This window comes from Sciurus vulgaris (genome assembly GCF_902686455.1).
Source record: "Sciurus vulgaris genome assembly, chromosome: 6".
Classification (NCBI taxonomy): Eukaryota; Metazoa; Chordata; class Mammalia; order Rodentia; family Sciuridae; genus Sciurus; species Sciurus vulgaris.
The window spans coordinates 23,425,607-23,439,761 of NC_136466.1; the positions used below are offsets into that span (position 1 = coordinate 23,425,607).

The 14,155-nt window shown below is 40.7% G+C and overlaps 1 protein-coding gene across 5 annotated transcripts in view; it reads right to left on the reverse strand.

Annotated features, from left to right (window-relative positions):
• The window catches only part of SGCD (sarcoglycan delta), a 629,843-nt gene that overhangs the window by 229,570 nt on the left and 386,118 nt on the right, over positions 1-14,155 (reverse strand). For all 5 annotated transcript variants that reach the window (XM_079144990.1, XM_079144988.1, XM_079144989.1 and 2 more), the window contains exon 3: positions 5,868-5,969. In XM_079144990.1, coding sequence (XP_079001116.1) covers positions 5,868-5,969 — 102 coding nt within the window. The remainder of the gene's footprint in view (positions 1-5,867; positions 5,970-14,155) is intronic.

The following is a 14,155-nucleotide window of genomic DNA, read 5'->3' on the forward strand; positions in this document are numbered from 1 at the left end:
GAGAAGAAGGGACCAGGGACAAGATATACCCTTCTAGAACTGTTCCGTCCAGCGGAACCAGTGCGGAGAAAGGAGACACCACCAATCTTTAGTTGACCAGATTTATTGCGTCCTCCCTGTTTTCCTGCCTCCTTTCTTCTGCCACTATCTCCTTTCTTCTACCCTCCCCCTTTCTCCTTCCCCAGGCTCCTAGCTTATCAGCCAATTATAGCAAAGCTTTCTCTCACGCAGGAGAGCATGCAGAGGAATGTCAGCATAGCACTATATGGATCATGAGCTGTCCACGCGCGGCATGATATCAGATAGCCAATCCTAGAGCCTGGCGTTAACACGTCATAAGTCTCAAGGAACTAGTAGGCAAGCAACCTTTTTGGGTGCTTCCTTTTTTTGCTATCCAGTGCCCTTTGGCTCACTGCCAGGCGCCATCTTGTCCAAGATGGCCCTCAACATAGAACGTGCCACCAGGGACCTCCTTCCTTCAATGAGGCTCCATCTGCTACAGTTTCCACCATCTCCCAATAGTTCATTCAGCTTTGGCTCCCTCAATCAATAACCCATCGATGAGGTCGGAGCCCTCATGACCCATTCATTCCCGAAGCCCCACCTCGGAACATCGTGGCATCGAAGTCCAAGCCTTCAGAAACACAGGAGCCTTTGGGAGACATTTATCCAAACCATAAAAGTCTGTCTAATAAAATTTTTAAAATTCTTCCTCCAACTTCTCTTTCAACCCTCCTCTCTCCTGAACTTCTCAACAGAATATAGCAATGAGCTAGGATACCTGTATCAACCTTCAAGTATAGTTTGAAGTGAGACTAGAGATAAAATCATTAAGCAACTTTCCTCTTGCTATCGGCCTGGAACATAGTAGATGCTCATTAAGGGCTAGTTTCCTTTCCTTTGCCACTTCACATTAAGTCGTGCAAAAGTATCTCACTGACTCCAGCATCATGAGAAGATACCTCTCTGAGGAATAGGAATTGTTTGTCCAGAATGACATTCTGTGCATAAAGCTCTACTTTTTTCTCATTCTTTCAATCTATCTATAAATAGGTTCTACCAAAATTTTGCATTTGTATTTAGAAATTGAAAAGATATACATTCACATTGAAATAGTGACACAAATACAGTTTTAGGGAATTTAACCCCTTAACGTCACAAAGTGCAGGGCAAGGCATTCAAGTGATATTTCTAAGACTGCCTTTGGATGTCATTGTAGGATATTTAATTTAGTGCATATCCTTCTCAATCTATTTTCTGAGCAGTCAGATACTCTACCACTTAGAAGTTGTGCATTCATGTGATACAAGCTAGAAGTTCCTGGGGCTTTCACTGAATTCCCAGATGAAATTTTTTTATGAAGATGAACGTTTTCTCATTAACTTACCTCCCTAAGTGATTGCTATCACACTAATCAATTTGTAGTGACTTGACCAGGGTTGCAACCTTCAATAATGAAATCAGACATGGTATTGGACATCATGTGGATTGCTTAACTAATCTCAATTCCTCCCAGATCAGTGAAACACAAAACTGAAATGAAGTCAAGTGTCGCTTCATTAGTTCTCCTCACTTAGAGGGGCTGGCTCATCTTGTTCAGCTGGACCCTCATCTCTTTCCAATGGGAAAAGCAGGGGGAGATACCCCCAGGAATTAGGAGTAACCCGTGAACTGCAGAGAAATGGCACACAGGTAATCCTACAGAGCAGAACCTTCCCCAAGTGGTCTACAAGTTAGGGTCAAAACATCAAAATCAAACAAATCTAAAAGCAAGACTCAGAAAAGGGAAGAGTGGAGAATGGGGAGCTGCCACCAGCATGCAGAAGGTCCCTGGGGGCTCCTAGGAGGTTGTGGAGGGCGTGGCATATGCTTTCCAGGAAGTTGCCCCGCCCCACTTCCGCCACAGCAGAACCCCAGCTGCTTCAGCTGCAATAAGCCCAGGCTTGAGCTGTGGGAAGCCACACAGACTTAAGTAAGGGAACTTCTCATCTCACACTTTCACTCTTTTATGCCAAAACGCTTGTTTTCATTTTTTTGTTTTTTGCAGTATTTCAAAGAGTTAAAAATTCTATCTTTGTCATGTCTAATCAGCTGTTCTCTTTCTTTCTATGTGCTCTGAAGTCCTCCAAAATGGAAATATTGAAGGTCTCTATCCTAAACCACTTCTCACATCTCTTTGCACATTCAGACAGAGCCCAAATGCAGGCAATAAATAAATGAAATCCTTCAAGTTGTATTGAATGTTTTTGTTTGTTTTTGGGTACCAGGTTTTGAACTCAGGACCATCAACCTCTGGGTCACATCCCCAGCCCTCTTGTGTATTTTATTCAGAGACAGGTCTCACTGAGTTGCTTAGCACTTCACCATTGCTGAGATTGGCTTTGAACTCAGGACCCTCCTGCCTCAGCCTCCCTAGTCGCTAGGTTACAGGTATGCACCACCACGCCCAGCTTGAATTTTTTTTTTTTTTTTTTTTTTGTAGAAAAAGAACTTGATAAGCAGGTGCGAACAATTTATCTGGGAAAGTATTTAGATAGCTATCGTATATCATTCCATTTATAGGAAGCTCTAAAATGGAAAGTAATGTATGGGACAGAAAGCAGATCACTGGTGCTTGGGGGTCAGGTAGGGGATTAGGGTGGTTTGGTGAGACAGAGGGAGTAAGAAAAGGCAGGCAGACCTTCTTAGGGGTAGAAGGTGCTTTCACTGTCCCTATTGTAATAGTGATGGCATGTATATACATATTTCAAAAGTCGTCAAGTGGTACAATTTAAATATATGTGGTTCATTGGATACCAATCATATGTCAAAAAACCTTATAATTTAAAATATTAGAAGAAAAATTACAATTCACACATAATTTGGAGGGGGAAAATACAGAGTAGTAAGTGAAATACAGTTTTGTAAGAAAAAAATGTGCTCATGGAAAATGCCTAAAAATATATGCTAAGTTGTTAACAGTGCTGTGTCTTCAGACTAGATTTTAGGGAAATTCAATTTACAAACATCTACTGAGCACGTATCATATGCCAGGCAACAGGGCTGGGAAATGCAGTAGACAAAAATAAAGACCATCGTCTGCCCTTCTAAATCTATATTCTTAAATAAGAATGTTAAATAATGGCAATTATCGGGGTGGGGGTGAGTAATGTGCTGTTTATATTTGGCTAGTTGAAGAGGGTTTTTCCAAACAATTGAGTCAACAGGAGGATGGCCAGAAAGAGCCCTCCGAGGAAAATATGGGATGAAGACATTTATCTTAGTGAGGAGGCTGGATTTTATTACAGATGCACTGGGAAGTCAACGGAGAATCGTTTTCGAAGGGAATGAGACTCTGAAGATCACACTGGCCACCATTTGGATAATGAGGCTAAGAGGAAGAGGCATCAGACAGTGAGGAGGCTTCTGGAGCCCCCTACTGAGGAGGGTGCCTGGACAGAGCCCAGCAGACCTTGGAGGAGGGAGGGTGGATTTACATCCAAAGTTTAGGCAGAGCTCATGGGACTTTCTGATGATGTTTATTGTGTATGCACTTCTGTTTTCTTCTTTTTCAGTTAGAAGATATTTATTTTGCTATCAGAAACAGGGCTATAAGACTTTCTTTACTCTTTATTTTTTGAAAGAAAAAAATATTACCAAGGGGAAAAAAGTGAATTCTAACTCTTAACTTCCTTTAAACATTAAAGCAAGTTTTTGGAATCATCATCATTTTTAAGTTTCACCACAATCTTGTGTATTACCAAGTTGGGATCAGTTGGCTTACCAGTTCACAGATGGCACGGGCTGACATATTTGCTAAATTCAATTCCTACAGAGTACATAGTACTAGGCACTGTTTCAAGTTTTCCAAAACACATTTCTTAATTCCTTTATTTGACCCTAATTCTATACCAAGAAAATATATTTCAGAATTTTTAACTTAACATGTATTAATTACCCATAAATTAAAATATACACCCTATAACATACACAGTTGAAGCAGAACATACATATATTTCAGAAATATCATTAATGTAGAACAGAGTCAGTAGCACATTATACATAGCCTGTACCCTGTTTTTGTATGGTCCCTGAGCTGGAATGGCTTTTATATTTAGTTGTAAAATCAGGGATCGAGATAAAAACCTACAATATTTACTCTCTGGCCCTTTATAGAAGAATTTTGCCATTGAAGTTTGCTATCAGAAGACTAGTCCAAATTAGTGTGTTAAACAAGCTTCATACAGATAAGATTGTTAAACTAAAGAACAACTAGTAATTCAAACAGATGACTTCCCCAACCAACTGGTCAGATTGGCAGAACCAGATATCTCTAAATGACGATGCACATACCAGGTACTTTTAAAACACCTGAAACTATCTCTTCAGTCCCAAGCAGCATTATCACCTGACCATTTTCCTTACAGTGTCACCTGGTTACTTTTCTAGGGTAGAGATGCCTCCACAACAGTTAATATACTTACAAAACCCTTGGTTTCTAAATGCCCAAGCTAATAATGTACAATGTGTTCTAGTTATATTTTATAAATAATCATTGGGTAGCTGAATTTTTGCTGTTTTAGTGATTTTTTAAAAAATACTCTGGCTCCTTCTCTTTTACAAGGCAGGAAGGGAACTTATTGGCAATTCAGTAGTTACACCCAGTTTAATACAATTCAGGACTTTAGATGGCATTCGGATAAAATTAACCACTGCACCAAGCTGCTGAATTTCATTAATTATGCTAATCACTGCATACAATGCAAATGATGCTTTGGGAAACATTCATGTTACTCTGTGCTTGCAGGTGGATATAGATCTATCCTGAGCAGAATGAATACATTAACAACATTTTTAAAAAGCAAATTCTACTAACACCAGAAAAAAAAAAAAAACAGTAAACAAACCTAAAAACACTTCTGCAATCAATTCTGATAATGTCTGTTATTAAAAGCAAGGCATGCAGGAATAATTTCCACCATGATAAGGAAGAAAAACTAAATGAAAGTAAAGGCTTATATAGAGACCATGCTTAACACAAAACCTTTAGCATTGGATACCCAGAAATGAAATTTTGACCCTGATACTTCATAAGTGTATAACTTTGGACATATTACCTCTCCGAGCCTCAACTGTCTAATCTGTAAAATGGAACAGTAACAATCCTCACTCTAATGGACTAACCTCAGAATTAAATTAGATACTGAAAATGCATGGGCATGTGCTGTACAGTGAGTCGATGTAATTTCAGAGTATACCTTCTGATAATGAGTTGACTCTAACCAATGTTGGTTACGTAGTCCAAACAAAATTGAGAAATTCTTTAGTTCTGTGTTTCCAAAGCTAGTTTTTGAAAGCAATATTGAAACTTTTTTTTTTTTTTTCTTTCTGGTGCTGGGGACTGAACCTTAGGGGGTGCTACTGCTGAGCCATATGCCCAGACCTTTTTGAAGCAGGGTCTCACTAAGTTACACAGACTGGTTCAAACTTGGAATGCTCCTGCTTCAGGCACCGAGTAGCTAGGATTATAGGTGCGGTACAACCCAGGTTGACTAAAATCAATAACACTATTACCTCACATTTGTACAGTATTTAAGGCTTTTCCATATTTATTATATTGCCTGAAGTGCAGCACAATCTCCACAGTTAGTTAGCAGGGTTGTTCACCTCTATTTGTCAGGAAAGGAAAGCAGCTCAGAGAGGTCATTCGCCTGTTCACAGTACCACAGCTGTGAATATAATTCAAGGCTTCAGATTCGAATCCAAATCCATCTCATGACCTGTATCAACCCTCCCAACTCACTCTTTTTTCTTAGCTAGCAGATAAATTTCCCAAGATTTAGATTACAGAGGAACAATCATGTTTCCTTCTTTCAGCAGAAACTTACTGGTCGGGACTGGATTTCTTTGGCGTAGAGAGGTTGTAAGAATTCTGAGTCTCCTTCTAGCTTTAGACCTTTTTCTGTGATTCTCAAATTTCCCATTCCATCCTGAAATAGAGACACAGAGATAAGAGGGAAAATGTGATTAGCCAAAATTTCAAGATACCCCAGGCTGTCAAAAATTGAAACAAAGTTATTGCTTTTTTTTTTTTTTTTTTAATATTTGAAGGAGCAAAATGAGGGAAATCCAAATGAACACAGAAGATACGAGGAGGCATTGTTCAATACAATTATGCAGATTACCCCTTTTGCTCACTTTTTCTGAGAAAATTCTCCGTCAAGCAATTTGTAATGCCCCTGAGTCGCTAACATGCTAGGAGAGGGAGGCCCTTATTGCTGGGCAGAGCAGAGGGAACGGAGGCAGGAGGTGGTGGCAAGAGAATGAAGGCTAAACCTTGAGGTTCAAGTGCAAGATCTGGTTTCCTAATGTCCAAGCAGAAATTGGCTTGGACTGGCAACTTGTCAGTCACTTCTAACCTTTAGACTTGGCTCTTTGATAAGACATTTAAGAAGTCAAATAAGTTACTAACACTTTTACTAATATTTTATTTTTATTTTTTATTATTTAAATATATATAAAATAAGGGATAGGAAACATCTAGGGAGTCCTCACCCATCTACAACAGTCATCAAATCATGACTGTTGCTGTCTATTGTACTCACCTATAGTCCCCCGAACCTCAGTTTTAAAATGACCACAGTACCATAACATGACCCCACCCCCAAATAGCAACCATTCCTTAATTAATATCAAACATCTGAAGCAGACCAGGTATGTCCCACCACCTAAAAGACGCCCCCCACCAAAATTAAGCTTCTCCTTTTGTCAGATTTTTTACACAGAGTGTCAACAGAATTTCACAAGAGTTTTGTAGAACTCTTGTTCTACACATTTTGTAGCTCAATGTGGTTGGAAGCTTCCTCCTCCTTGTAAATGCCAGGTTTGCAGATAAAAGGTGGGAAACCTCTGTCTAGCCTAATAATATGGGACAAAGAGTAACTATTATGTTCCCACCCACTCCTACTGACAGGTGACCACCACACTGACAATAGATCTAAAAGAATTTCCAGACCTCGGGTCCAGAGACTTTCAGGCATTAGCCCCTCTGGACTGTGGCAGCTTAACTAAACCTGTTTCCTGAAAATTCCTCGGTGTCCAGCCTCCTCTGTGCTACATCACACCCACTGTAAGTAACAGTAACGATCATTCCTCTGTTAATATCAAATGCCCAGTGTCAATGTTCACATTTCCCTGACATATATTTTTATTTTTCTAACTGACATGGAGAAGAACCACTTCAAGGTGACTCTTGAGTTCTTACTATGACCTGGTAGTCTGTGCTGGCCCTTTTGCCTCTAGTATGACAAGATGCCCCAAGTTATCTTACTCAGGTCCTGCACCACACCTAGAATCAGCCCGGGTTCATTTTAGCAGGAACTGGTATTTAAAGACCAGAAGTGCACAGATTCACATTCTCATGGCTACTAGATGAGCCTTTGCTTCTGCAGGAGCAAAAAATAGTTTGGTGTATAGAACATTAAAAAAAAATTGGTATATCCTCTGTTGTTTTAAGTAATACACATGATGACTTCATATCATAATTCATTTAACCCACAATACACACAGAACAATTTCAAAACCACAATGCTACTACAAAACTGACATGATTAAGAAAAAACAATTTAAAATTCATCTGTTTTTTAAAATCTTTAAAGCAATGCCTACTAAGGAGATATAAATTATCGGGTTTCAAAGTCACGCCACCAACCTGATACAAGTGAGGTTCAATTGTCTTACTTTTTATTATTTGTCTATTTTTGTGGTGCCAGGGGTCAAACCCAGAGCTTTGCGCATGCTAGGCAAATGCTCCATCAATACCAGTCCTGTCTATTCTATCTCAATTTTTCAGGATTATTTTTAAAGTGCAAATGTTTCCCTCCACCATGTTTCCTTTCCTCCCAAGTATCCTGTGTAGACTGTGTATGTTTGTATACACACTACATATAGGGCTTTGTTATTAATTTATTCTACCATTCCTCAATAGCATTTGAAAACTGAAATGTTAGAATGAAAAAAATCTAGGTTTCTGCTTTCTTTTTAAAATTTTTTTAGCTGTTGATAGACCTTTTTATTCTTCTTTATCTATATGCAGTGCTGAGAATCGAACCCAGTGCCTCACACATGCCAGGCAAACACTCTACCACTGAGCCACAACCCCAGCCCATCTGCTTTCTCTTGAAAATTGGAGTCCTGGTGATTCTAGGTCTGCTTTCTCACATGGGCCACTGTCCACGGAGATAAATGGCAGCTGCCCTGCTTGGACACCTTGGAGGCTCCGTGGTTCACGCAGTCCCGACCCAGCCCGTTTTGCCACGCTGTGTGATCGGAGACCCTGCAGCTTCTTCTCCCTGGCACTGCCATTGCGTGTGAAACTCAGCACATTCAATACAGGTATCATGCAGGGAGGGGCTAATGACCAGTGGGAAATGGGCACTCTCCCCAACCCCTCTTCATAAAAGCACATCGGCCTGGAGATGGGAATGAATCCTGCTGCTCAGCACTGTTCCTCTGGACAGAGTCCCATCTGCACATTTCTGTTTGTTTCTGGTGCTCAGGGGCACGGGTCTGCCCAGGGGCCATGGACTGGTACTCAAATCCAGCAGGACAGGCGAGATACATGAGGACATGCCAAGTCTCACCAGCAGCAGGCAAAACCTTTGACACAAGGAAAAGAAGAAAAAGAAAGCAAGAGCCCAAGTCACCTCAAACCCTTCCAAAAAAAGAGATGTGGATTCGCTCCCATTTGGGGATTATTCTTTGTTTTCCTCTTAGCAAGAGAGCTAGACCTCATCAGAAAAGCACAGGCTAAATCTGGTTTCTCTGTACTTTCTAAACTATCTAGTATGTGTGATGTGTGTTATAAAACAAAAAAGCACTCATAAATATTCTCCTATAACAGATTACATTTGGGGGGTAATTAGCAAGCCTATTCCAAATAAGATCTATTTTCCTCCCCCCTTGCATTCCTAACATTTATGATGAATTACTTTGCACTGATTGCCATACTCTGCCCTTTTCATGCTCTACAATGGTGACTCAGTCTTCACTTAAATCCTTGTGTCTGGAAACTCACCACAAACTTGCCAAGCCCCTATCATTCCCCCCACTTCTGGATTCCTCCTACTCTTGTGCATTATCAGCTTCAAATTTTCAACCGCCTTCCCTGTCTCTAGATCTATATCAAGGCATTTGGTGGGAAAGGCCTAGCAAAATAGTGTGACCTTCTGTCACTGGCCTCTGTTTGCAAAACCAAAAAGTCAGTGAGAGTAGACAGCTACATAGGTCCCCACATTTGGAGAGTCTCCTTCATGTATTTGGAATAATGGCCCTGGGTTGAAGACATGCCACAATGTCTTGAGATCAGTTTTCCTCAAAATGGTTGTACCTTTAACTGCAGAAGCAGGTATGGGTAGTATTAAGACAGGACTTTAGATCCATTCTGACATATAACTCCTTCCACTAAGATGTAGACGAGGTATCTAGGAGATTCAGAATCATTTATCTTTTCTTCTCCAAATTGTAAAACTTAGATTTTCTTTAAGACAAGCAAGGCTAAGAATTCGAGAAGCTGAATAAAACCAATTAGGTGTGATTGACTGCCAGAATGGTCCTGAAGTCCACAACGTCTATCACAAGTGCGTGGTGAGGGTCCGCTGCCATCCAGTAAGGGCAGAGTCTCTGACTGCCCTGGTCACTGGAGCTTCACTAGTGCCTAACACAGGCCTGGCCCATGGCATACACTCAGAGTTTTTAAAAGCACAAGAGCATATCCCATTATTTTCCCACTCCAATTTAAGGAGGCTCCTCTGTAAGACTTTTCAGGAGAGACAGTGCTTTGGGGACAAGGGCAGAGGTGGGTAGACTCTCCTCCGGGCTGATACAAGGACTGCAGCATCTGCTCATCCTTCTTATCTGCTCCCGACTGGTTGGTTGGTTGGCATAGACAATTTTCTCCGAGATGAGTACTGAAGAGGTTTTGGAGTGGCAGGACAATAGACTGAAATATTAATTTGTTTCTTTCCTCATATCTCTCACACCGGGGCCTGACCCCTCAGATCCCCATTTCAAGCTGGTTCCCAGACTTTGTGATTACTTGGCTAAAAGCCTCAAGTGCAGAGAAGCAGAGGCAGCCTGAAAGCAGGGGGACTTCCCCGCTTTTGTAAAAGGTAACTGTCAGTGAATAGAGGGTGCTAGAGAGGAAAATGGAAGAGAAGAATGAAAAACTGGAGCTATTTTCCAGCAGGGAGCTGGAAAAGAGATCTGGGCTTCCCATCAGTTCCAGAGACCAGCATCTTGCAATGTCCCAGGAGGGTTTAAGGCCTCAAAAGGAAGTGGCCGGCCGCAGGGCCCCAGTCTCACTGAACAGTCCCTTATCCAGGAGGAGCAGAGAAGCAGAACGGCTAACTTCAAGGGATCACGTGGGCAAGACCCCAGTTCCCTCAGTAAGAGCAACAGAGGCCAGTTGACATGCCCCCCATGGCTGCAGGGCAACCCCAGGACATCTGCCAACTGCCACGTGAAGTGGACTTAGCTGCTAGCCCTCTTGGCACAGGGGACTGGGAATTGGTATTATGTTGATTTTAAGAAAGTGTTATTTCCTCCTCTTGTGATTTTCCTGCTGCATCAGCAGCAGACAGGTTTTTAATTCCGTCAGCACATTTTGGGCTTGAAGGAATGCCAAGTCCTGTTTTCGTAAGCACTCTTGGGGCGATCTCTTCCTGGAGCAATTTTAACGGCAGGTGTGACTTAGTTCTGATCTGAGCGTGAAACAATTTTACCTGTGCACAGATTGCATTAAAATGTAAGCTCCATGAGGGATGGGATTATTTTGCTATTTTGTTCATTCCCTTGATCGCGTTCCTAAAACGCTGCTTGGTAAATAGTATTGATACGTAGTTTTTCAATGAATGCAAGTGTTCCTTTACTTACAATGGGGTTATGACCCAGAGATTTAATATAAACCCTGTATGAGCTGAAAGCATCATAAATAGGAGATTCATTTAATGCACCTAACCTACTGAACATCCTGGAGTATTATTTGCTTACTCGCTTGCTTGCATGGTCGATTGACAGCTGTGGTTTGCTGCTACTGCCCACGGTTGCAAGTATTATAACACAGATGGCTAGTCCGGAACAAGATCAAAGTTTCAAGTGTGATTTCTGCTGAATGCTATCACTTCCACACCTTTTAAAAGTCAAAAAATGGACACAGCCACACCAATATCTATAGAAACTCAATTCACAATAGCTAAGCTATGTGAAGGGACCTGGGTTACCTTCAACAGATAAAGAAAATGTGGTATATATAGACAATGGAATATTATTCAGCCATAAATAAAGAATGACTTAATAACTTTTTGCCAGAAAATAGATGGATCTGGAGACTATCACATTAAGGGAAACAAGCCAATCCCAGGAAACCAAAGATTGAATGTTCTCTGACATGTGGATGCTAACACACAACAGTGGGGGTGGGGAGAACAGAAGTTCAGTGGATTAGATGAAGGAAAATGATGGAAGGAAGGAGGGATGGGAAACGAAAGACAGTAGAATGAATTGGATATAACTTTCTATGTTCATATATGAGTACACAACCATTGAAACTCCACATCATGAACAACCACAAGAATGGAATCCTAATTAGAACAAATTGTACTCCAGATATGCATAATGTCAAAACACACTCTACTGTTATGAGTATCTAAAAAGAGCAAATAAAATTGTAAGCTAAACCACCTGTTGACAGGGACCACCCATACTTATTTGAAAGGTAGTGTGGGGTAATAAAAATATTAACACTTACACTGGCCTCTACGTCAGCTTCAACCTAGAGTGAGCATTCTCAGCCAGGTAGCACAATCTCACTGGGTGAATATGGTTACTAGGGAGCCAAGGGGATGAAAAAATCTTACTCTTTGTATGTAGAAAGCATAAATATGCTTAAGTATAAAGTATGATGCTCCTGGGAAGGAGGTCAATAATGAAAACCAGAGTTGAGAAATGCTGTATTAAAGTATTATGTTTTCAAACTCTTCCCTTTAATCTATAAATGATCTCTCATACTATGTACATATTGATACATCTTCTTTGTAGCTCCTCAGATATAAAAATGTAATAAAACACAGCAGTAAAGATACAGGGAAAACTCCTTAATTTAATTTAAGCAATGTTTAACAATTTTTTGGTCTTTTTTGTGACTTATTTCGTTTAATATCATGTCTCGAAGTTTCATCCATGTTGTCATGAATGACAAGAATTCCTTCTTTTTTTAAGGTTGAATAGTATTCCACTACTATATGCCCCATTTTCTTTATCCATTTATCTTTTGATTCTGTCTTATTTAATGGTGCTGCAATGAACAAGGGAGTGCAGACACCACTTCAACAGACTGGCTTCCTTTCTTCTGAATAATATCAACACACTTCTTGATCTGCACCTGTTCACTGCTCCAGCCCCACCTCTTACAGTCTTTCTTTACTGTCATGTAAGATGTTGGTGATTTTTCTAAACTCATTCCCTTTCCGAATTCCTCCCTCGGCCAGCAGTATTCTCCCCGACTCTTTTTCTTCCCTCTCCCTTCCTTTGGTTTTGGTGAGGAATCTTCTCTGGGGTTGGTGTCCTGCCTCTGAAGTCCCCTCCATCCAGTGTGTGTATCTCCATCAGATCTCACACCCCCTATTCCATGGCTCCATCTCTTGCCCCTCACATCTTCTCCTCTCTCCCATCTCCTGTCATTTGCCATCCATATCATCCTTGTACATCTGTGCCCTTCCTGCTAGACCTCAAATCCCTCGAGAGAAGGGATTAGGAATCACTTATAATTTTACCTCTGGGATCCAGTAGATTGCCTCTACCTCCCTAAATATGTAACTGTTAGAGAAAAACAAAGTTGGCTGAACTAGATGCAGTTGGGAAAGTGCTCACCGATGCAAACTTTAAAACATAAATAATGAAAGATATCACTTGATATGCATTAGATAAATAACATCATCTGCATTACATTCACTAATCCTCATTATAACCCAGGGGGATGGACCGTTAGCTCCACTTCACAGTTAAGAAAATAGGCATTCTGAGGCCCTGATGGTGTAACTCCAAAACAAAACTCCCGAACCACCATACTCCACACCACCTTGTTCAGCTCTGTGTCCCAGATCCTGTGCTCAATGCCAGTTCAGAGCCACGAAGTGCTGCAGAGTTCTGAACGACAGGAAACACACTTGACGGCGAGTATGTAGAGGAACAGGGACTCTTGTACATCCCCCAGGGAACATAATATGGTGTGGCCACTCTGGGAAAGAACTTGACTCTTAAGAAATTAAACACAGAGTTGCTATAGGACCCAGCATTTCCACACTTAAGGGTCTGTTCAGGATAAATGAAGGCTTACACATAAGTGTTTATAGCAGCATAATCACAAAAGCTAAAGAGAAGAAGTAAATGCACATCAGTTGATGAATAGATAAGTATAATAATCTGTATTCATGCAATGGAAGACTACTTAGTAAGAGCAAGGAATGAAATAATGATTCATGCTATTATATGAAATAATGAAAGCTATGTGAAATAAAGGCAGACACAAAAGACCATCTATTGCATGGTCCCATTTATATATGATATCCTGGAAATGGAGCTATAAAGACAGAAAGTAGAGTAGTGGTTGTTTGGGGCCAGGAGTAGGAATGTGAACTGACTTGACTAGGTTCAAGGTTCATACAGAAATAATGAAAATGCTCTAAAATTGGGTCATGGGATAGCTGCTAACAGTTATGTTACTAAAAGTCACTGAATCATACACGTGGGTGAATCTACAGTATGTAAATATAACCTTAACAAAAATAATTGCTTAAAGAATAAACAATAAGCAATGGTGTTCATGGAAAAGAAGGAGCCCGTTCAGAAGATATGGCATTATGTACTTTTGGAATTCCCAAAATCAGTCGAGAAGACTGGTTCACAGATGCATGCTGGGTAAAAGAGTAAGAAGGTTTGAGACACAAGCAACGGATGACCATGATTTGTCTATGCTTTGTGTGGAGTTCCTAAAGAAGCCAGTTGGCAATGTTCTGTTTCCTTCAAAGACCAAGCAAAAGGATTCCTAAAGTGAAACAGGAGGGAGGTAAATTAGACACATGAAGTATTTTATAAGTAATGAAATTGTGGGATAGGCCAC